The sequence below is a fragment of the Puma concolor genome, chromosome A1 (genome assembly GCF_028749965.1).
Source record: "Puma concolor isolate L17-30 chromosome A1, mPumCon1.1.hap2, whole genome shotgun sequence".
NCBI lineage: Eukaryota > Metazoa > Chordata > Mammalia > Carnivora > Felidae > Puma > Puma concolor.
This window is the reverse complement of record NC_141667.1, coordinates 148,913,565-148,937,682: the sequence shown is the minus strand read 5'-3', so window position 1 is coordinate 148,937,682 and position 24,118 is coordinate 148,913,565. Positions and strand designations below refer to the sequence as shown.

The 24,118-nt window shown below is 43.9% G+C and overlaps 1 protein-coding gene across 2 annotated transcripts in view; it reads left to right on the top strand.

Moving 5' to 3' along the window:
• Window positions 1-24,118, top strand: part of PHYKPL (5-phosphohydroxy-L-lysine phospho-lyase) — a 37,373-nt gene that overhangs the window by 2,792 nt on the left and 10,463 nt on the right. For both annotated transcript variants that reach the window (XM_025924484.2, XM_025924483.2), the window contains 5 exons: window positions 3,537-3,611; window positions 4,185-4,272; window positions 4,350-4,466; window positions 5,798-5,880; window positions 6,125-6,350. In XM_025924484.2, the coding sequence (XP_025780269.2) occupies window positions 3,537-3,611; window positions 4,185-4,272; window positions 4,350-4,466; window positions 5,798-5,880; window positions 6,125-6,350 (589 nt within the window). The remainder of the gene's footprint in view (window positions 1-3,536; window positions 3,612-4,184; window positions 4,273-4,349; window positions 4,467-5,797; window positions 5,881-6,124; window positions 6,351-24,118) is intronic.

Below are 24,118 nucleotides of genomic sequence, written 5' to 3'. Positions count from 1 at the left end.
AGAGCTGATGAGCAGGAAGGAAGCTGCCTACTTCACCAGAAGTATTCACGTCAGGGTTGCTCAGCCTGTGCAAAGGCCCTGCAGCAGTCAGGGCATGGCATCTGGCACACTTGAGGACCCAAAGAGAGAGGAGGGGGTATGAGCTGACACATTCCAAGTGAGGAATTTGTTTTTATCCTGAGAACACTGGGAAGCCATCTGAGGGTTTTAATCAGGCAAGTGATGTCATCGGGGCTGGAGAAGAGCAAGAATGGACCCCATTGGGCACCAATTCAGCAGCCAGGTGACAGGTGATGGTAGCTAACGCTGGTAGTGGCAGCGGGGACAGGAACAGCAGATGATGATGTGTACGTAGGTCTGGCCCAGCCTTGCCTGGGACAGAACACTCCAACAAACCGAGTCATGGCATTTGGGTTATAGTAATGAGTGTTACCATCATCACTGTCATTTTCTTTTTTTTTTTTAATGTTTATTTATTTTTGAGACCATGCGAGAGACAGAGTGCAAGCAGCGGAGGGGCAGACAGAGGGAGACACAGAATCTGAAGGGGGATCCAGGCTCTGAGCTGTCAGCCCAGAGCCTGACGTGGGGCTCGAACTCATGAACTGTGAGATCATGACCTGAGCCGAAGTTGGATGCTTAACCGACTGAGCCACTCAGATTCCCCCCTGTCATTTTCATCCATCAGTAGGCCCCCCACCCCTGCCGCCACACCTTGGTAATTTCTAGGATGCGTAAGTTCCCATCTTCAGTTTGCAGATAAGGAAATCGTAGTTCAAAGAAAGGACTCAGCTTGGGGTCCTTTCTGGGGCAAAGCCAGAACCAGAGCTTATTAGGGAAGAGCAGAAAGCTGGGTCCAGGAGTGAGAGCTTCCTGGGCAGTGGGGTCAGGGACGTTTGCTGGTTTATTCCATCACATGCACTCTGGATTCCAGCAACTTCCACGTTGCCAAATCCAGTGGTCTCTTTGCTGCTCTTGCCTTACACTATCTCTCAGCAATGTTGACAGCATCACCACTCTCCAGAAGTGCTTTCTAGTCTCGCTTCCAGGATGCTGCACACTCCCGGTTTCCACCAGCCTCTGGCCACCCCTTGGTCTCCTCTGCCAATCGCTTCTCCTCTCTTCTTTGGGGCTGGTCCTGAGCCCTCTCCCTGTGTGATCTCATCCATTTCCAAGTCTTTCCATGTTCACGTGCTAATGACTCCCAAATTTGTGTCTCAAGCCCGGATGCTTCCCATGTGTTCCAGCCCCAAGGTTCTAAATGACCACTTCTGGAACATCTCCAACTCGATGGGTCCAAAAGGAGTTGGTTGTCTTCTGCCAACACCTGGTATGGGACCACGGCACTGGCTGTCACTGGCATTCTCAGGAGGACAACCCCCCCTGCCACCCCGACCCTGTCCCACCTCGTAAATGGCAACACTATCTGCATCTCTCCTCCAGGCAGGAACCACACACCCTCCTCCCAATCCTACAGCAAGCCCACTTCATCTGTCCCCAAGTTGTCTTCTGTCTCTGTCCCTCTTTCTGTTCTCCATGGCCATGACCTGCTCTGAGCTGGGTGTCCTTAGCTCTTGTCTCTTCCCCTTTTACTCCATTAGGCCCACACAGCCAGAGGCTGCCTCCTCAGATGGGAGCTGATTCACGTCCCTTCTCAGATTAAAACTCTTAAGTAGCAGGGCACCTGGGTGGCTCTGTCGATTAAGTGTCCTCTTGATTTTGGTTCAGGTCGTGACCTCAGGGTCGTGGGATCAAGCCTCATGTCAGGCTCTGTGCTGAGCGTGGAGCCTGCTTGAGATTCTTTCTCTCTCCCTCTGCTCCTCTCCCCTGCTTGCATTCTCTCTCTCTCTAAAAATAAAATAAATCTTGAGGTGCCTGGGTGGCTCAGTCGGTTAAGCGTCTGACTTCGGTTCAGGTCATGGTCTCACAGTTTGTGAGTTCGAGCCCTGCATCAGGCTCTGTGCTAACAGCTCAGAGCCTGGAGCCTGCTTCAGATTCTGTGTCTCCTCCTCTCTCTGCCCCTCCCATGCTCATGCTCTGTCTCTCTCTGTCTCTCAATAATAAATAAACGTTAAAAAAAATTTTTTTAATAAATAAAATAAATCTTTAAAAAAAACAAATACAGCAAACCTTGGTTCGCAAGCATAATTCATTCCAGAAACATGGTTGTAATCCAAAGCACTTGCATGTCAAAGCAAATTTCAAGAACCGTTGGCTCAGTTGTGATCATGTGACATTCAGTGTCTCATACCACTCATAAGACATTGCTCATTTATCAAGTTAAAATTTGTTAGAAATGTTTGCTCATCTTGCAGAACACTCACAGAACAAGTTACTCACAATCCAAGGTTTTACTATAAATAAAAATAAAAAACCCTTCAGTAGCTTGGCATGGCACTGAGAAGAAAATCTAGGCACCTTCCAAGGTCCTGTGTGTGGGGCCCCTGCGTATCTCCCCACTTCCTCTCCCATGCTGACCCTTGCCTCCCTTGTGCGTCTCGGTTCCCTGAGCACACCGAGCACTTTTCCTGCACATGTCCCTTGCACATGCTGCTCACTCTGCCTAGAAACTTCCCTCTGGGGACTCAGTTCTGGTGGTGTCTCCTCACAGAGGTTTTCCCTGACCCCTTTAGATAGGGCTGCCATGACAAAATGCCACAGGCTGGGAGGCTTGAATAACAAATTTATTTCTCCTACTCCTGGAGGCCAGAATCCAAGAATAAAATGTCAGCAGGTTTGACTTCTTTGAGGCCTCTCTCCTTGGTTTGTAAATGGCCACCTTCTGGCTGTGTCCTCACTTGGTCTTTCTTCTTGGCGTCCACGCCTCTTGTGTCTCTGTGTGCCCACGTTTCCTCTTCGTGTAAGGACACTAGTCAGATTGGATTAGGGCCCACCCTGACAGACTCATTTTAATTTATATAAATTTAGGGGCGCCTGGGTGGCTCAGTCAGTTGAGTGTCTGACTTTGGCTCAGGTTATGATCTTGTGTTTCTGGGTTCCAGACCCACATCAGGCTCTGTGCTGACAGCTCAGAGCCTGGAGCCTGCTTCAGATTCTATGTCTCCCCCCCGCTTTCTGCCCCTCTCCTACTTTCACTCTGTCTCTGTCTCTCAAAAATAAATAAATGTTAATTCATATAAATTTATGTTAAATAGTCACATTCTTAGGTGGTAGGGGTTAGGGCTTCATCATAAGAATTTGGGGGGACACAATTGAGGCCCTATGTGGTTCTCTTGGGGCACTTATGATCATTCTTTGTTTATTTTGCTTTCATGATACCTACTAGAATGTAGAAAGCTCCAGAAGAGCCAGGACCTATTTTCCTTACTATTTCCAGCCCCCACCCCAGCTCCTAGCACATTTGATAAAATGTTGATTGAGTGAATGAACTCAAATGAGTCACAAATGGTGTCCTGAGAATCTTCTTGCTGCTGGCAGGGCTTTTCTTTCCCTCTGGACTTCCCTGTAGGAAGCAGGTATCCAGGAGGAAAGCCCTTGGACAGCAGTCTGAGCGGGGCCCACGTTTTCTTTCATAGGTCAGAAGCCAATGACCTGGCCCTGAGGCTGGCCCGCCAGTACACGGGACATTGGGACGTGGTGGTGTTAGACCAGTAAGTGCCATTTCCAGAAGCCTGGGCCCACCACTTACTGGGGATCACTGAGGCTCCAGCTAGAATGCCTTGGGCAGGAAGATGAGGAGGGGCCTGGGCTACTGGAGGGAAACATGAAGACCCGGCCATAGAGACACCCCTACATACACCAGGGGGCTCTTTCCCCCAGGGCCTCTCTTCTGGCAGCAGAAAATGCTTTGTAAGGTGGTGAGAATGGGTCCCACAGTTTGGTATTAAAACAGCCCTGATGGTATTGAGTATCTGCTGTGCACCAGGCCCAGGCCCAGGGCTAGAGCATTAATGACAGTTCTGAAGGAGAACCCCCCCGCCCCCCACTTCTCAGCAGACAGAACTGAACCCAGAGAGGTTAACCGATTAGCCACCATTCTAGCTAGTAAGCGGTCATATGGGAAGTCTTAACCGGCTCCAAGGCCCGTGCTGGTTCCCAGCCCCAGGAGTCGGGGGCTGTGTTGGAAAGGTTGGTCTTACCTGTGTCTCCTGAGGTCGATGGACGTTGGTCGGGACTGGGCCATGGAGTACTCGTTCCTGAGCCCCCTCCGTTCTTCTCCTCAGTGCTTATCACGGTCACCTGAGCTCCCTGATTGACATCAGCCCCTACAAGTTCCGAGACCTGGATGGCCAGAAGGAGTGGGTCCATGTGGTATGCACTGCCCAAGTGGGCAACAGGTCGGTGCTCACCCCCCCAGCCTGGATGACACGGCGCTGTCACTCCCACAGGCACCTCTCCCAGACACCTACCGGGGTCTTTACCGGGAGGACCACCCCAATCCGGCTGGGGCCTATGCCAGCGAGGTGGAACGCGTGGTGAACAGCGTACAGGAAAAGGGCAGGAAGGTAACTGTGTCTGCACAGGTCCCGTGAATCGAACAGCGGCTGGCATTTCAACCCAGTCCTAGATACCGGGGACCCTGGGAGAAACTGGAACTGGGCCCCCCCCCCCCATTAGGAATCTAGTTGGGGAGGGGGTTAGCTGCTCAGCAGACAGTCTAGATACAGGTACGTGCTGGGTGTTACCGGAGTCCAGAGGCCCCTGGCTGGACGGTTCCGTGCAGAGGGGTTAGCACTCAGGGGGCATGGGGCAACCCAAGCAGACATCACCGTGGGGCCTGGCTGAGCTGGCAGGAAATGAGCTTAGAGAAGCAGGCAGAACGTAGGCCTACAAGGGCAGTGCAGGAGGGCTGGAGGCCAGAGAGCAGTAAGAGCACGGCTGAGGCCGTGAGGAGGCCCTGCCCCCGTGTTGTAGTGGAAGTGGAGTTCAGGGGCAGAGACAGGAGAGATGGGTGTGCACTGGGAGAGCAGTGGCCACGGGGACCGCTGGACGGAGTTAGCTGTTGGTGGGAGGGCTCTCCGGAAAGTCTTGCTGCAGTAGTGACAGCTGAACACAGGACACACAGCAAAGAGCAGCAGGCTATGAAGCCAGAAAGCCTGGCAGGACCAGATCAGGGGAGCTCGGCGTGTGCATTTCAGATGCTTTGCCTGCACTTACATAAAAGCAGAAAAGAGACTGTTTCCTACCCCATCAGTCCTTCCTTCATCTGGGTGGTAGCCTCTGAAGCAGCTCTAGGACTAAACATAGCTTGGAGGTCACAGCTGTAAGAAATGGGGTCACGGAAGTGCTTTACACAGGACAGTGATGAGTTTGGCGACTGAGCTGAGGCTCACCCTGGTGGCCGATGGAGGATGGACTGCCAGAGGCATCCCACCAGGTGGCATCTGCAGGAGGCCAAGGCAGAAAGTGACAGATATGCCAGGAGGCAGGTGTGTCCAGGTGGAGGGGCTGAGCGTGCGCACAGACACTGGAGAGGCAGAGGCCGTGCTGACTGGATGAAGGAAGAGGCTGGATCAGGGCTGGGGGCTGAGTTTCCCTCGGTGGGGGTGATGGGAGTCACCAGGGAGGAGCAGGGAAGGAACAGTCCGATGGGGAGAAACCTGGGACCTGCTGCGTACAAAGGGTCTGGAGAACTCCATGCAGTAAGAGTTGGTTTGCGGACCCAGAGCAAACCCGGTCACAGGCCAGATGTGACCTGGAGTCCGAAATGGCCACACAGCCACGCTGGTGACTGGTCCTGCTTGGAGCCAGCGCTGAGCCAGCATTGGCAGGACATGCTCCGCCTGCCACTCAGTGCCTCCACAGTGGTATCCCCAGCATCCTGTCTCGTCCACAGATTGCAGCGTTCTTTGCAGAGTCTCTGCCCAGCGTGGGAGGACAGATCATCCCCCCTGCCGGCTTCTTCCAGGAAGTGGCAGAGTGAGTAGCTGAGATGGCAGGGCTGTAATAATGGGGTTTCCCGACCTTTGTTCCAAATTCCAGCCTCAGCTTGGCCTCTTGGCCAGAACTTTGAGAAGAAATGGTGGCTCTGAGAAAGCCAGCCACCTGCTTAAGGCCCCCACCTTAGTGCTGGCAGAGCCAGGGTTCAGGGTCCAAGACCCCCGAGCTCCTGGTCTGATCCTCCTTATCGCAGACCCAGTCAGCCATCTGTCCTCTGCCACAGGCACATCCACAGGGCCGGAGGGGTCTTTGTCGCAGACGAGATTCAAGTGGGCTTTGGCCGAGTGGGCCAGCATTTCTGGGCCTTCCAACTGCAAGGAGAAGACTTCGTCCCTGACATTGTCACCATGGGCAAGTCCATCGGCAATGGCCACCCCGTAGCCTGTGTGGCCACAACCCAAGCTGTGGCAAGAGCATTTGAAGCCACCGGCGTCGAATACTTCAACACGGTGAGTGAAGGCTCCAGGGCAAGGGAGCACCGTGTGTCCTGCGGGCCTCACCCTGGTGGTCCTTAAAGAGCAAAGGCCACAGGCCTAGCACTGTGCCCAGTGCACAGATTTCTAAGATGCTGTCCTTGGGGGTTACTGTAGGTCAGAGGGAAAAATATACACAACCTTAATTTTTTTTTTAATGTTTCTTTATTTTTGAGAGAGAGAGCTTGAGCAGAGGAGGGGCAGAGAGAGGGGGAGACAGAGTCCCAAGCAGGCTCCATGCTGTCAGCACAGAGCCGGTTGTGGGGCTCAAACCCACAAACCGAGATCAGTTAAGATCATGACCTGAGCCAAAGTCTGACGCTCAACCAACTGAGCCACCCAGGTGCCCCACACACCTTTTAAAAACTCTCATCAATCTAAAAGCTGTCTCAAGAGACGGTGCCTTGTAAAGTATGCAGAATGAATACAAGAGGCCCTCTCTCTCTGCTGGGTGTCAGGCCCTGTGCCTGAGCTGATGCAGATGTGTGAGGAGCTCCACCTGTCTGGGTGACTAGTGGTCTGGGAGCAGAGTTAACATTTCAGTTGGAGCTTTGAGGAGGGCATGGCTCCCTGTCCTTGGGCGGGGGGGGGGGGGGGGGGGGGGGAGGGAGGCTGGAGAGCTTTCCCTAAGTTCAGCGGCACTGAGAGAACATACAGGGGGTGAGGGGAGCACGGTCATCAGCAGGGGCTTCCTCAGAGCTGAGGAGTCAGGACCCATCCTGACGTCAGTGACGAGCCATGACGAGCCATGGAAGGGTTTTAACTGGGGACAGATGAGGTCTGAAATACACTCGAGAAGGATCTGTGGTGATCAGTGTAGAGAAAGAACCAGAGGTGGGGAAACGGATCCAGAAGGATCTTGTCTAAGACAGGAAGACCCAAGTCTGGGCACAGGCCACAGGGAGGACATGGGCAGGGACAGCGTCGAGGGAAGAACTCACTATGACTTCTCAAAAAAGAGCCAGTTCAAATTGGGGCTGAAACATGTCAGGATTGGGCAAGGTGGGCAAAAGTTGGCAGAGGTCGTTAAGGGTGAGGGCTGATGGTTTGGTAAATCGTCACTTTGTGCCCAGGAGACACGCAGATAGAGCTCCTGCCCTGGACCAGACCTGTAGACACCTGACCTTGGAGGCGTGGACAGCTTGCATTCGGGGACAGCACAAGGGACGAGGGATGTGGGAGGGAGGGTGGAGAAGGGGTGTCCTGTGAGGGGGGCGTCTGGGGGAACAGGGAGGAGCAGCCCTGGGAGCAGGAAGGAGTGTGTTGTGAGGGCTGAAAGACAGATCTGGGTTTTTATTTCTTTGGCTTAACCTGAAGTGCCCATAGTTAGATCATACAAACCGTGGTTCATGAAGACTCATCCTCTGTCCCTGCACGGTCCTCTCTTCATTAGCCAGCTATCCAGGTACTTTTGTTTATGTAATAAGCATCCAAGAAGCCATTATTCCAAATGAAAGTTAGGACCTGGACAGTAACCTGCATCTACCTGTATGGTTGCTCCCCAGTCCCATCTCATTGCCTCTGCCACCCCGGTAACCATCACCACGTTCATTATTTATTCTGGTTGTTTTTTTAACCTTATAAAACGTGTATCATGCTGTGTGTTGTCTTTGGAGATTTGTTTTTTTCACCTAACATTAAGTCACTAAGAATTGTCCACATTGCTTGTCACTGAAGTTTGTTGTTGCTTTAAGGGTATGTGTTTACTTTGAGAGAGACAGAGACATTCCGGGGTTGGGGGGGGGGGGGTGGGGAGGGACACAGAGAGAGGGGTTGAGAGAGAATCCCAAGCAGGCTCCATACTGTCAGCACAGAGCCCAACTCAAAGCTTGAACTCATGAAACCTGAGATCATGACCTGAGCTGAAACCAAGAGTCAGATGCTTAACCAACTGAGCCACCCAGGCACCCCTGAAGTTTGTTTTGACTGCATTATACTGTCCCCACCATATGAATGGGCCCTGGCTTATTTGTCCATTCCTCTTGATGTGCTCTGGGGTTGTCCCCATGTTTTTTGCTGCTATAAATAACTTTTATAAGTTTCTGTTGTACATGTGCAAGAGTCTGTCTTAGGAATAGACCCTACAAGTGTAATTGCTAGGTCGTGGGGGTCTGTGTTCACCTCCATTTTAACAGATGATGACATCTGTTTTCCACAGTAGGTCACAAGTTATCATCCTGCCTGCGGCGGGTAAGAGATTCTGTGGGTCTACTTCCTCTCAAATGCCTTTTAACATTTGCCGGGCAAGTAGGGTTAAAATGGTAGCCCCTCATGTCAGGGAGTGTTCTTGATACGCCATCCCCTGGTTTCAAATTACGTGAAACATCTCTTCATATGTTTTTGTTTTAAGTTTTTATTTAAATTCTAGTTAACATACAGTATAATGTTAGTTTCAAGGGTACAATATAGTGATTCAGTGCTTCCATACAACACCCAATGTGACACCCATCGTGACAAGTGTGCTCCTTAATCCCCATCACCTATTTCCCCCACCCCCCACCCCCCACCCACCTCCCCTCTGATAACCTTCAGTTTGTTCTCTTTAGTTAAGAGTCTGTTTCTTGGTTTGTTTCTCTCTCTCCCTTTTTTCCCCCTTTGCTTGTCTATTTTGTTTCTTAAAGTCCACATAGGAGTGAAGTCATAGTCATATGGTATTTGTCTTTGTGACTTATTTCGCTTAGCATTGTATTTTCTAGCTCCATCCATGTTGTTGCAAACGGTGAGATTTCATTCCTTTTTATGGCTGAATAACATTCCATTGTTTATATATACCACATCTTCCTTATCCGTTCATCAGTCGATAGACACTTGGGCTGCTTCTATATCTTGGCTATTGTAGATAATGCTGCTATAAACATAGGGTACATGTAACCCTTTGAATTAGTGTTCTTAATATTCTTTGGGTAAATACTCAGTAGTGCCATCGCTGGATCATAAGGCAGTTCTCTTTTTAACTCCATACTGTGGCTGCACCAGTTTGCATTCCCAACAGTGCACAAGGGTGCCTTTTTCTCAACATCCTCACCAACACCTGTTGTTTCTTGTGTTGTTGACTTTAGCGTTCTGACAGGTGTGAGGTGATATCTGATTGTAGTTTTGATTTGCATTTCCCTAGTGTTAAGTGACAGTAAACATCTGTTCATGTGTCTGTTGGCCATCTGGATGTCTTCTTTGGAGAAATTTCCGTTAGTGTCTTCTGCCCATTTTTTAATTGCATTATTTGTTTTTTGAGTGTTGAGTTATATTAGTTCTTTATAGATTTTGGATATCTTCATATGTTTATTGGCCATGTGTTTCCTTTTCTGCAAAATGCCTGTTTTTTCTTTTGCCCGTTTTTTGATTGAGTTACTAGAGCTTTTCTTCCTTATTTGCAGGAGTTTTGTGTGCCTGTGTATATGCATTTGTGTATGTGTATATATGCATTTGTGTGTGTGTGTGTACACAGGGGCACACACACACGTATTCTTGATACTGGTCTTTTGTCAATTGTGTAGGTTGTGAATATGTTCATCCCATTTAAATTTTTTTTTCAATGTTTTTATTTATTTTGGGGACAGAGAGAGACAGAGCATGAACGGGGGAGGGGCAGAGAGAGAGGGAGACACAGAATCGGAAACAGGCTCCAGGCTCCGAGCCATCAGCCCAGAGCCTGACGCGGGGCTCGAACTCACGGACCGCGAGATCGTGACCTGGCTGAAGTCGGACGCTTAACTGACTGCGCCACCCAGGCACCCCTGTTCATCCCATTTATAACTTGCCTTTTACTTCTTTTACATATTTTTTGTTGAACCACAGTTTTTAATTTTAGCATGGACTACATCAGTCTTTCCTTTAATAATTCTTTTTGTGTCTCATTTCAGAGATCTCTCCCTACTGCTAAAGTCTACAAGGTATTCATCTACAGTTTCTGTTAGGTATCTTAACATTTTGTTTTGACTATAAACCCTTAGTCCACCTGGAGGTGATTTTTGTACATGGTGTGAAACAGGAATCACATTTCATCTCTGTGAATGTGAATAACATGTTTTTAGCTTCCTTTGTTCCCCCGCTGATCGGACATGCTACCTGCATTATGTAACCAGAGTTCATATGCACACAGGTGTGTTTCCAGGTTCTTCTTTCTGTTCTTCTAGTCAGTTTGTCTATCTGTTGCTCTACCACATTGCCTTATTACTAGAACTTCTTAATGAGCTGTATGTCTGGAAGAAAAGTTCTCCTCTGACCTGTTTTTTCCTTCTTCAGAAGTGTTCTGGCCATCCTGGCCCTTTACTATTTCACTGATGTTTTATTTTAAAGTTATCTTTAAACAGGAAAAACCCTGTTGGAATTTTGATAGGGAAATCACTTGAATCTGTAGATGAATTTGAAACAAAAATTGATGTATATTATTGAATCTTGCTACCCATGAACATGGCATACCTCTCCATGTTTTACAAATTCCCCCACAGAGATCTTACACATTATTAAATTTATTCCTAGATATTTGAAACTTTCTATCATAAAAGATGACCTCTCTTTATCTGTATACTCTTTGCTGCTGCTGTATAAAATATGGACTTTTGTATATTAATTTTTTTATCCATTCTCTTGCTAAACTGTTCTATCACTTCTAGTAATTTATAGGCAGACCTTTTCTTCTTTGTTCCTATGTAAAAAATCATATCCTCTCAAAAAAATGGCAATTGTTTGATTATACTGGGTGAGACTTCCAATACATAGTTGACAACCAATGGTGACAGTGGGCATACTTGTCCGGTTTATAGGAATATTTATAATACTTGTCCATCAAGGATGATATTTGGTATAGATTTTCCTTTCATCTCTTTTTTAATGTTTTTGGGTTTTTTGGGGTTTTTTTTTTTTGAGAGAGAGAGAGAAAAGTGCAAGGAGGGGAGGGGCAGAGAGAGGGAACACAGAATCTGAAGCAGGCTCCAGGCTCCAAGCTGTCATAATAGAGCCCGATAAGGGGCCCAAACCCACGAACCCTGAGATCATGACCTGTGCCAAAGTCGGACGCTTAACTGACTAAGCCACCTAGGTGCCCCTAACAAAAATTAATTTAACACTAATTTTCTTAACATTAATTATTCAGATTTCCAGGTTTTAATTTCTATCCAGTAAATATTAATAGATATAACCCATATAAACAGAAGCTCTTTGGGTTCCTCAATAATTTTTGAGAGTGTAAAGGGATTCTAAGTTCTACAATGTGAGGGCTGAGGCACCTGGGTGGTTCAGTTGGTTAAGCCTCTGACTCTTGATTTCTGCTCAAGTCATGATCTTACAGTTGTGAGATTGAACCCCATGTTGGGCTCCATGCTGAGCATGAAGCCTGCTGGGGATTCTCTTTCTCCTTCTCTCTCCCTCCCCTGCTCACGTGCACTTACATGCTCACTCTCTCAGAAAAATTAATTAATTAATTAAATTTAAAGTGAGGACGACTGCAATATTCAGCTCTAGGTTTTTCAAAAACACAGCAGAGTATTGTTAACTATGGTAACCATTCTGTACATTATGCCCCCAGAACTTATTTATTTTGTAATTGGAAGTTTGTAACTTTAGACCAACTTCACTAATTTTGCCCATACCCCACCCTCTCACCTCTGGCAACTACCAATATGTTCTCTGTATCTAAGTGTTCCATCTTGGGTTTGTTTTTTGCTTTTAGTTTTGATTCCACAAATAAGTGAGATATATTATTTGTCTTTCTCTGTCTGACATATGTCACTTAGCATAATGTCCTCAAGGTACAGGGTATGTTGTCACAAATGGCAAGATTTCCTTCTTTTTTTTATGGTGGGATAATATTCCATTGTGAATATATACCACATTTTCTGTATCCATTCAACCAGGAATGGACATTTAGATTCCTTCTCTGTCTTAGCTATTGAAAATTGTGCTGCAAGAAACATGGTGGGGTGCAGATATCTCTGAGATAGTGTTTATGTTTCCCTTGGATAAATACCCAGAAGTGGAATTGCTGGATCATATGGTAGTTCTTTTTTTTTTTTTTTTTAATATTTATTCATTTGGGGGAGAGTGCAAGCAGGGGAGGGGCAGAGAGAGGGGGACAGAGGACCCGAAATGGGCTCTGCACTGACAGGCTGACAGCAGCAAGCCTGATGTGGGGCTCTAACTCATGAACCACGAGATCGCCACCTGAGCGGAAGTCAGAGGCTCAACTGACTCAGACACCCAGGTGCCCCTGATCATTCTAGTTTTAATTTTTGAGGAACTTCTGTTCGGTTTTCCATAGTGGCTCCCCCTATTTGCATTCCCACCAACAGTACACAAAGGTCCCCTTTTCTCCACATCCTCACCAACGTTTGCTATTTCTTATCTTCTTGGTAATAGCCATTCTCCCAGGTACGAGGTAATACCACAGTTTTGATTTACATTCCCCTGATGACTGGTGATTTTGGGCACCTCTTTGTGTACCTGTTGGCCATCTGTGTGTCCTCTTGGGAAAATGTCCAGATCTTTTAATGCCCATTTTTTAATCATATTGTTTGTTTTTGGCTATTGAGTTGTGTGTATTCTGTATATATTTTGACTATTAGCTCCTTATCAAATACATAATTTGCAAATATTTTCTCCCATTTGGTCAGTTGCCTTTTCATTTTGTTGATGGTTTCCTCCGCTGTGCGGATGCTTTTTGGTCTGATGTAGTCCCACTCGTTTATTTTGTTGCCTTTGCTTTTGGTGTTAAATCCAGAAAATTGCCAAGACTGGTGTCAAGGAACTTATCAGGTATGTTTTCTTCTCAGAGTTTTATGGTTTCAGGTCTTATATTCAAATCTTTAATCCATTTTGAGTTAATTTTTGTGTACGGTGTAAGACAGCAGTCAATTTTCCAGGAACTGAATCTTTATCACAAAGAGTAATCTTTTCCATTCCTAATAATGATGTTGGGTCTTAAATCACATTTTATCTGCTATGAGTCCACCTTTCAGTCAGCTTTAGATGTGTTTCTTTTATTGAATATATATCTAGAATTTGGGGGGTTTTGATGTAAACTTGTTAATATTTTACTTTAAAAGTGATTACTTAAGACAATTTAAATTTAATGTAATTATTGGTATATTTAGGCCTTTTGCTAACATCTTCATTTATAATTACAGTTTATCATGCTTTTCTCTTTTAATAGTATCTGTATTAAAAGTATTCCATCTCAAATCATTTTCAGTGTAAGCCTTTATATTGCAGAACTTCTGCGATCTTGTGTGCCTAAGAATATTTTTTATCAGGGCCTTATATTTAAATATTTTAGCTAGGGGGTATCTGGCTGGCTCAGTTGGTGGAATATGCAACTCTTGATCTCAGGGTTGTGGGTTTGAGCCCCATGTGGGGTGTCGAGATGACTTAAATAAACAAACTTTAAATAAAAATTCAGTGGTTTTTAGTGTACTCACCAAGTTGTACCACCATCAGTACTGTCTTAATTCTGGAACATTTCCATCACCCAGAAAGCAGGCCCATACCCCTTAGCAGCCACTCCCTGTTGCCTTCCTTCTGTAAGTCCTGGCAGTCGCTGTCCTTTCTATCTCAATGGATATGTCTGTTCTTATAAATGGATTTCATATAAATGAAATCACACATGTGGCCTCTTGTGTCTGACTTCTGTCACACAGAATAATATTTTCAAGGTTCATCCATGTTAATAGCATGAATCAGTACTTCATTCTCTTTTGTGGATGAATAATAATTCCGTTGTATGAATAATGCCACATTGCATTTTTCCATTCTTCCATTAATCAACATTTCCCCTTCTTGGCTCTTATGAATAATGCTGCAGTGAACATGTGTGCACATATGTTTGTTTGGACATATATATTCAGTTCTACTGAGTAGGCACCTGTGCAAGTAGACTTGCTGGATCGTATGGCAACCCTAGGTTTAACTTTTTGAGAAACAACAGACTTTGTCCAAGCAGCTGTACCACTTTACATGCCCGCCCACAATGTATAGGGGTTCCAATTTCTCCATATCCTCTCCAGAATTGTTCTTTTCTGTCTTTTATGATAGCCATCCTAGTGAGTGTGAAATAGTACTTCATTGTGGTTTGCATTTCCCTCATGGCTAGTGATGCTGAGCATCTTTTTATATAGTTAATTGACCATTTATATATATTCTTTAGGAAATGTCTACTCATTGTCCTTTGCCCATTTTTTTAATTGGGTTACTTATCTCTTTTTGCTGAGTTGTAAGAATCTTTAATTTTTTAAAAGTTTTTATTTTAGAGCATGCATAACTGGGTGAGAGGGGCAGAGGAAGAGAGAGAGAGAGAGAGAGAGAGAGAGAGAGAGAGAGAGAATATCTTAAGCAAGGTCCATGCTCAGTGCAGAGCCTGATGCAGGGCTCAATTCCATGACCCTGGGATCGTGACCTGAGCTGAAATCAAGAGTTGGATCCTCAGGGTGCCTGGATGGCTCATCAGTTCAGCATCCAGCTTTGGCTTAGGTCATGATCCCGTAGTTTGTGAGTTTGAGCCCCGTGTCAGGCTCTATGCTGACAGCTCAGAGCCTGGATCCTGCTTTGGATCCTGTGTCTCCCTCTCTCACTGCCCCTCCCCCACTCACGTTCTCTCTCTCAAACATAAATAAACATTTAAAAAAATTTTTTTAGGGGCGCCTGGTTGGCGCAGTCGGTTGAGCGTCCGACTTCAGCCAGGTCACGATCTCGCGGTCCGTGAGTTTGAGCCCCGCGTCAGGCTCTGGGCTGATGGCTCAGAGCCTGGAGCCTGTTTCCGATTCTGTGTCTCCCTCTCTCTCTGTCCCTCCCCCGTTCATGCTCTGTCTCTCTCTGTCCCAAAAATAAATAAACGTTGAAAAAAAAAAATTTTTTTTAATTTTTTTAAAGTTGGATGCTCAACCTACTGAGCCACCCAGCACCCTAAGAATTAGATACATATCCTAGGTACTAGATCCTTATCAGATAGATAATTTGGAAATATTTTCCCCCATTTTTTTTGCTTGTGAGTGCCTTCGAGTCATATCTCACAAACCACTGATGAATCAAAGGTCATGAAGATTTACACCTTTGCTTTCTTCTAAGAATTTTATGATTTTAGCTCTTACATTTAGGTCATTGGTTTATTTTGAGCTAATATTTTGCATATGGTATGAGGTAGGGGTAACTTGACTCTTTTGCATGTGGATATCTTGTTGACTCAACACCATTTGCTGAAGATTATTTTTATCCTTGGGGCACCTGGGTAGCTCAGTTGGTTGAGCATCCAACTTCAGCTCAGGTCATGATCTCACAATTTGGGAGTTCAAGCCCCACATCAGGCTCACTGCTGTCAATGCAGAGCTCGCTTCAGATTCTCTGTCCCCTTCTCTCTGCCCCTCCCCCACTTGTTTATTTAAAATATTTAAAACATATTTTTTAAAAAGACTATTTTTACCCCATTGAATGGTCTTGACGCCCTTGTCAAAGTTGACCAGCAACAAAACCTAAAATAACTAAATAGGATTACATCTATAATCAAAAAGCTTGTATACAGAGAAGGAAACTATCAACAAAACAAAAAGGTGGCATACTGAATGGGAAAAGGTATTTGCAAATCATACATCCAGGAAGGGGTTAATACCCAAAATACGTAAAGAACTTACACAACTTAATAATTAAAAAAAAAAAAAGTTGAAAAATGAACAGAAGCCTTGAATAAACATTTTTCCGAAAAAGACCTACAGATGGCCAACAAGCACATGAAAAGATACTGAACACCACTCATCATCAGGGAAATGCAAATCAAAACCACAATGAGATATCTCCTCACACCTATCAGAATGGCCTTTATCAAAAAGATGAAAAATAACAGGTGTTGGCGAGGATGTGGAGAAAAGGTGTTGATGGGAATGTACATTGGTGCAGTCACTATGGAAAGCAGTACAGAGGTTTCTGGGAAAAAAAAAAAAAAACCTTAAAATAGAGCTACCATATAACCCAGCAATTCCACTTCTAGGAATTTATCTGAAGAAAATAAAAACATCAATCTGAAAAGAACTATCCACCGCTGTGTTCATCATGCGTTATTTGCAAGAACCAAGATAGGAAAGCAGCCCAAGTGTTCGTCAATTTGTGAATGGATAAAGAAGACGTGGTATATGATGTACACAGTGTGATATTACTCACCCATAGAAAAGAATGAAATCTTGCCACTTGTGACAATAAGGATGGAGCTAGAGAGTACTGGGCTAAGTGAGACAAATCAGAGAACGACACATACCATATGATTTCACTTTTATGTGGACTCTGAAAAAACAGTTGATACTGAGTTTTGTGAGTTTTTATATAGTTTGGGTATTAACCCCTTATGAGATCTCTTATTTGCACATCTTCTTCCATTTAGTAGGTTTCCTTTTCATTTTGTTTATGATTTCCTTCACTCTGCAAAAGTTTTTCAGTTTGATGTAGTCCGAATGGTTTATTTTTGCTTTTGTCGTCCTTGCCTGGACAGATCCAAAAAGATAAATGTCCAAGAGTTTACTGCCTGTTTTCTTCTGGGAGTTTTATGGTTTTAGGTCTTATATATAAGTCTTTAATCCATCTTGAGCTTATTTTTATATATGATGTAAGAAAGTGGTCCAGTTTCATTCTTTAGCATGTAGCTGTCCAGTTTTCCTAACACCATTTATTGAATATACTGTCTTTTCTCCATTGTATGTTCTTGCCTCCTTTGTCATAGATTAATTGGCCAAATAAGTGTGGGTTTATTTCTGGACTCTGTTTTGTTCCATTTGTCTACGTGTTTGGTTTTGTGCCAGTACCATGTTGTTTTAATTACTATAAATTGTATCCTTTGAAATCTGGGAGTATGATTGATATCTCCTGCTTTGTTCCTTTTTCTCAAAGTTCCTTTGGCTATTGGAAGTCTTTTTAGGATTATTTGTTCCAGTTCTGTGAAAAAAATGTCATTGGGTATTTTGATAGGGATCACATCAAATCCATAGGCTGAGTTTGGTAGTATGGACATGGGAATAATATTAATTCTTCCAACCCATGAGCACAGTATATCTTTCTATTTATTTGTGTCATCTTCAATTTCTTTCATCAGTGTCTTACAGTTTTCAGGGGACAGCTGTTTCATCTCCTCAGTTAAATTTATTCCTAATTATTTGTTGATGCAATTGTAAACGGGATGGTTTCCTTAATTTCTGCAATAATTTGCTACTAGTAGATAGAGACACAAGATTTCTGTTTATTTTGCATCCTTCAACTTTACTGAATTCCTTTATGCTAATAGTTTTGGGGTGCAGACTTGAGAGTTTCTTATATTGTAGTAGGTCATCTGTGCATCATGACTGTTTTACTCCTTCTAATTTGGATGTCTTTTATTTCCTTTTCTTGCCTGATTGCTGTGGCTAGGACTGTGTTCAGTAAAAGTGGCAGGAGGGGGTATCCTTGTCTTCTTGAGGAAAAGCTTTCAACGTTTCACTATTGTGTATGATGTTGGTTGTGGGTTTGCCATGTATGCCCTTTTTTGTGTTTAAGGTATGTTATGTCTGTGCCCACCTTTTGTAGAGATTTTATTATGAATGGATTTTGAATTTTGTCAAATGCTTCTTCATCTCTTGACTGACTGGATGATTTTTATCCTTTGTTTTGTTAATGTGGTGTATGTATCACATTGAATGATTTGCAGATATTGAACCATCCTTGCATCCCAGAAATAAGTCCCATGTGATCATGGTGTATGAGCTTTTTAATGTATTAGTTGAATTTGATTTACTAATATTTTGTTAAGCATTTTTGCATCTATGTTCATCAGGGATATTGGCTTGTAATTTTCTTTTTTTTTACAGTGTCTTTGGGTTAGGTATCACGGTAATGCTGGCCTCATGAGCATAAATAAGTGTTCCTTCCTTTTCAGTTTTTTGGAATAAATTGAAAAGTTTCAGAAAGATAGGTATTAACTCTTTAAATGTTTGGTAGAATTCACCTATGAAGCTGTCTGGTCCTGGACTTTTGGTTTGGGGGAGTTTTCTTTGTTTTCGTTTTTGTTTCTTTACTGATTGAAACTCATTACTAATAATCATCTGTTCAGATTTTTGTTTTATTCCTGATTCAGTCTTGGAAGATTGTATGTTTCTAGGAATTTATTTATTTCTTCTAGGTTGTCCAATTTAATGGCATATAATTGTTCATGAAAATCTTTTATGATCCTTTATATTTCTGTGGTATTGGTTGTAACTTCTCTTTCACTTCTAATTTTATTTGGTCCTCTCTCTTTTTTCTTGACAAGTCTGACCAAAGGTTTTTCAGTTTTGTTTATTAAAGAACCAACTCTTAATTTCATTGATTTTTTTTTTTTTTTTTTTTGGTCATTAGTCTTTATTTACTTCTGCTCTGATCTTTATATTCTTCCTTCTACTGACTTTTGGCTTTATTCTTTTTTTTTTTTTTTTTTTTTTTTTTTAGCTCCTTTAGGTGTGAGCTCAGATTGTTTAAGATTTTTCCTGTTTCTTAGGGGCACCTGGCTATCTTAATCGGTTAAGTGTCTGACTTCAGCTTGGGTCATGATCTCACAGTCCAGGAGTTCGAGCCCCATGTTGGGCTCTGTGCTGACAGCTCAGAGCCCAGAGCCGGCTTCTGATTCTGTGTGTATCTCTCTCTGCCCCTCCCCTGCTTGCATTCTGTCTCTCTTTCTCAAAAATAAACATTAAAAAATATGTATTTAAGATTTTTCCAGTTTCTTGATATGGATCTGTGTCATTATACTGCCCTGTTAGAACTGCTTTTGCTGTTTCCCATAGATTTTGGAGCATTGTTTTTTCATTTTTGTCACAGGTATTTTCTTATTTCCTCTTTGATTTATTCATTAACCTATTGGTTGTTTAGTAGCATCTTGTTTAGCCTCCATGTGTTTGTATTTCTTCCATTTCCTTTATTGTAAGTGATTTCTCCTTTCACACTGTTGTGGTTGGTTAAGTGTGATTTCATCTTCAATTTATTAGACTTGTTTTGTGGCCTTGTGATCTGTACTGGAGAATGTTCCATGTGCACTTATTCTGGGGTGCCTGGGTGGCTCAGTCCGTTAAGTGTCCAACTTCAGCTCAGGTCATATTCTCACAGCTGGTGAGTCTGAGACCTGTGTCGGGCTCTGTGCTGACAGCTCAGAGCCTGGAGCCTGCTTTGGGTTCTGTGTCACCCTCTCTCTCTGCCCCTGCTTCGCTCACATTGTGTCTCTATCTCTCAAAAATAAAAATGTTAAAAAAAATTTTTAAATGATCCCTTTTATCATTATATTATGCTCTTCTTTATCTCTTATTTCAATCTTTGTTTTAAAGTATATTTTGTCTGATATAAGTATTGCTACCTTTTTGCTTCTATTTGCATGGATTATCTTTTTTCCATCTCTTTACTTCCAGTTTGTATGTTAAGTCTGAAGTGAGTCTCTTGTAGGCAGCATATAGAGGAGTCCTGGGTTTGTTCGTTTGTTTAATCCATTCAGCTACCCTGTGTCTTTTGACTGGATCATTGAGTCCATTTACAGTTGTAGTGATTATTGATAGCTATGTATTTACTGCCATTTTCTTTTCTGCTGGTTTTGCAATTCTCTATTGCTTTTTCTCTTGCTTTCTTGTGCTTTGATGACCTTCCTTAGTGTTATGCTTAGATTCCTTTCTGGGTTTTTTTTTGTGCATCTATTACAGGTTTTGGGTTTGTGGTTACCATGAGATTCATATATAACAAGCTGTGTATAGCAGTCTGTTGTAAATTGGTAGTTAAGTTCAAACTCATTCTAAAAACATTGTATTTTGGGAGCACCTGGATAGCTCAGTCAGTCAAGCACCAGACTTTAGCTCAGGTCATGATCTCACGGTCCGTGGGTTCAAGCCCTGCATCGGGCTGTGTGCTGACAGCTCAGAGACTGGAGCCTGCTTCGGATTCTGTGTCTCCCTCTCTCTCTCTCTCTGCCCCTCCCCCACTCACACTGTCTCTAAGGAAAAAAAAATGTTTTTTAGTTACATTTTTACTCCACTCCCCCCACACACACATTTTATGGTTTTGATGTCACATTTTTACCATTTTATAAGTGGTTGTTCCACTACTTTTTCTATGTTTGCCTTTACCAGTGAGGGGTTTTTTTCCTCATATTTCCTTATTTCTAGTTACTGTCTTTTCTTTTCTGCTTGAAAAAGTCCCTTTAATATTTTTTGTGAAGCCAGTATAATGGTGACGAACTCCTAGCTTTTGCTGACCAGGAAATTCTTTTACCTCTACTTATACTCTGAATGATAACTTTGCCAGGCAGAGTATTCTTGGTCATAAGGTTTTGTTTGTTGGTTTGTTTTTCCCTTTCAGCACTCTGAATATATCATACCACAGCCTTCTGACCAACAAAGTTTTTTTTTTCTTTTTTTTTTTTTTAATGTTTATTTTTGAGAGGGAGTGTTCATGCAAGCATGAGCAAGGGAGGGGCAGAGAAGGGGGGGCGGACAGAGCCAAACCAGGCTCCTGTATCCTGGATCCAAAGCAGGCTCTGTGCTGACGGCAAAGAGCCTGATGTGGGGTTCAAACTCACGAGCCATGAGATCATGACCTGAGCTGAAGTTGGATGCTTATAATCAACTGAGCCACCCAGGAGCCTCTGACCTACAAAGTTTCTCCTGAAAATTAGCTGATAGTCTTATCAGTGTTCCCTTACTACTTGCTTTTCTCTTGCTGTTTTTCATGTCTTTTATTTTTTTATTATTTCTTAAAGTTTATTTATTTTGGGGGCACCTGGGTGGCTCAGTCAGTTAAGTGGCCAACTCTTGGGTCGGCTCAGGTCATGATCTCATGGTTCGTGAATTTGAGCCCTGCATCCAGCTCTGTGCTCACAGTGTGTAACCTGCCTGGGATTCTCTCTCCTCTTCTCTCTCTGACCCTCCCCTGCTCACACTCGCTCACTCGCTCTCTCTCAAAAATAAATAAAAATATTAAAAAAATTTGTTTAAATGTTTATTTTTGAGAGAGAGAGCAGGAGCAGGGGAGAGGCAGAGAGAAAGAGTGGGAGAGAGTCCCAAGCAGGCTCCACACTGTCAGCATGGAGTGCAGCACAGGGCTCGAACCCACAAACCATGAGATCACGACCTGAGCCAAAACCAAGAGTTGGATGCTTAACTGACTGAGCCACTCAGGTGCCCCATCTCTTGCTGCTTTAAGATTCCCGTTGTCTTTACTTTTTGACATTTTAATGATAACATGTCTTGGTGTGGGTCTCTTTGGGTTCATCTTATTTTGGACTTGTGCTTTCTGGACTTGTATGTCTTGGTTAGGCAAGTTTTCAGCCTTAATTCTTCAAATAGGTTTTCAGTCTCTTTTACTCTCTCCTCTCCTTCTGGGACCCCAATAGGTGAATGTTAGTACACTTGATGTTGTCCCAGAGGCCCCTTAAATGATCTTGTTTTTTAATTCTTGTTTCTTTTTACTGTCCCAGTTATGTGGTTTCCACTACCGTCTTCCAGATCACTGATCCATTCTTCCGTATCATCTAGTCTACGTTTATTCCCTCTAGTATATATTTCCTTTTCCTTATTGTATTCTTCAGCTCTGATTGCTTTTTTATTTTCTGTCTCTTGGTTTAAGTTCTCACTGTGTTTATCCATTCTTCTCCCCGAGTTTGGTAAGCATCTTTCTGACCATTACTTTGAACTCTTTATTGGGTATATTGCTATCTTGATTTTATTTAGTTCTTTTTCTCAGGTTTTGTCTTGTTCTTTGATTTAAAACATATTTCTCTGTCTCATTTTGCACGACTGTCTGCGTTTTTTAAATTTTTTTTTAATGTTTTTACTTATTTTTGAGACAGAGACAGAGCATGAGCAGGGGAGGGGCAGAGAGAGGGGGAGACACAGGATCTGAAGCAGGCCCTAGGCTCTGAGCTGTCAGCACAGAGCCTGATGCGGGGCTCGAACTCATGGAGTGTGAGATGGTGACCTGAGCGGAAGTCAGACGCTCAACCGACTGAGCCACCCAGGTGCCCCTGTCTGCATTTGTTTCTATGTATTAGGTAGTTCAATTACCTCCCCGTCTTGAAGGAGTGGCCTTACATAGATGTCCTGTGGGGCCCAGAAGAGCAATTCCTCCTGGCCACCAGAGCCAGGTGCTCCATGGGTGTTCCCTGCGTAGGCTACATGCACCCTTGTGTTGTGGCAGGCCTGCACCTCCTGTGGGCACACTGTCGGGTGGAGTTGGCCCCCTGCCTGGCTGGCATTGCTGTAAGCCTGCTAGTGCGAGGCCCCCAGGTGCCCAGGTTCTAGGCTGTTGTTTGTGGGAACTCATTACTAATTTTTTCTTTTTACTTGCTGTAGGTCTTTTCTTTCTTGAGAGAGAGAGAGAGAGGGAAGGAGCACACACTAGCAGGGGAGGGACAGAGGGAGAGAGAGAATCTTAAAGCAGGCTTCACGCTGAGTGCAGAGCCTGACGCAGGGCTCAATCTCACAACCATCAGATCATGACCTGAGCCAAAATCAAGAGTCAGACACTTAACCGACTGAGCCACCCAGGTCCCCATACTTGCTATATGTCTCTTACATTTTCTGTTTCTTTTAGAGTCGATGTCAGTAGTTTTCATCTTTTAAGAATTTGTGCATTTCATCTCTGCTGTCTAGCTCACTGACATACATTTTTTCATATTCTTCCCTTATAATCCTTTTTGCTTCTTTAAGATTGGTAGTGATGGGTCCTCTCATTCCTAATTTTAGACATTTGAGTATTTATCTTTGGCAGTCTAGTTGAGGTTGGTCAATTTTATTTATCTTCTCAACCAACTTTTGATTTTTTTTTTTTCTGTTGTTTTTCTTTACTTCCATGTATTTCCACTCCAATCTTTAGGATTCCCTTCCTTCTGCTTGCTTTTGGTTTTGATTGCTCTTTTGTGTAGTTTCTTAGTGGGGGGAGAGTTAGATTATTCGAGATCTGTTTTCTAACACATGTAATTACAGACAAAAATCTTCATGTAATTACTACTTTCACTGCATCCCGTAAATTTTGGCATGTTGTGTTTTCATTGTCATTAACCTGTATTTTTATTTTCTATTTTTTTAATGTTTTACTTACTTATTTTGAGGGGGGAGGGGCAGAGAGAGAGGGAGAGAGATAATCCTAAACAGACTCTGATGCAGGCTCCATCTCACAAACCATGGCATTCATATGTATTTTTAAATGCCCTTGTGGGGCGCCTGGGTGGCTCAGTCGGTTGAGCTCCCAACTTCGGCTCAGGTCCTGATCTCACGGTGCGTGAGTTTGAGCCCCATGTTGGGCTCTGTGCTGACAGTTCGGAGCCTGGAGCCTGCTTCGGATTCTGTGTGTGCCTCTCTGCACCTCCCCCACTCGCTCACTCTCTCAAAAATAAACATTAAAAAAAATTTTTTAAGGGTCCTTGTGACTTTGACCTATTGATGCACTTGAGAAGACTGTTTATTCTGCTCTGTATGCGTCTGTTAGGTCTAGTTGGCTTATAGTGTTGTTCACATTTTGTTTCCATGTTGATCTTCTGTGGGGGTTCTCTCAATGACTGAAAATGAGAGACTGAACTCTCCAGTTGTCACTGAGTTGTATATTTCTCCTTTCAGTTCTGTCAGTGCTTACTTTGTGTATTTTGGGGCTCTGTTTTTAAGTACAAATGTGTTTGTAATGGTCACGTCCTTTGGATAGATGGACTCTTTTGGCATAGGAAACTACTTGTCAATGTTGCTAAGAACAATTTTGATCTGCAAGTCTTTCACTTCTATTAGTACAGCTCCTCCAGCTCT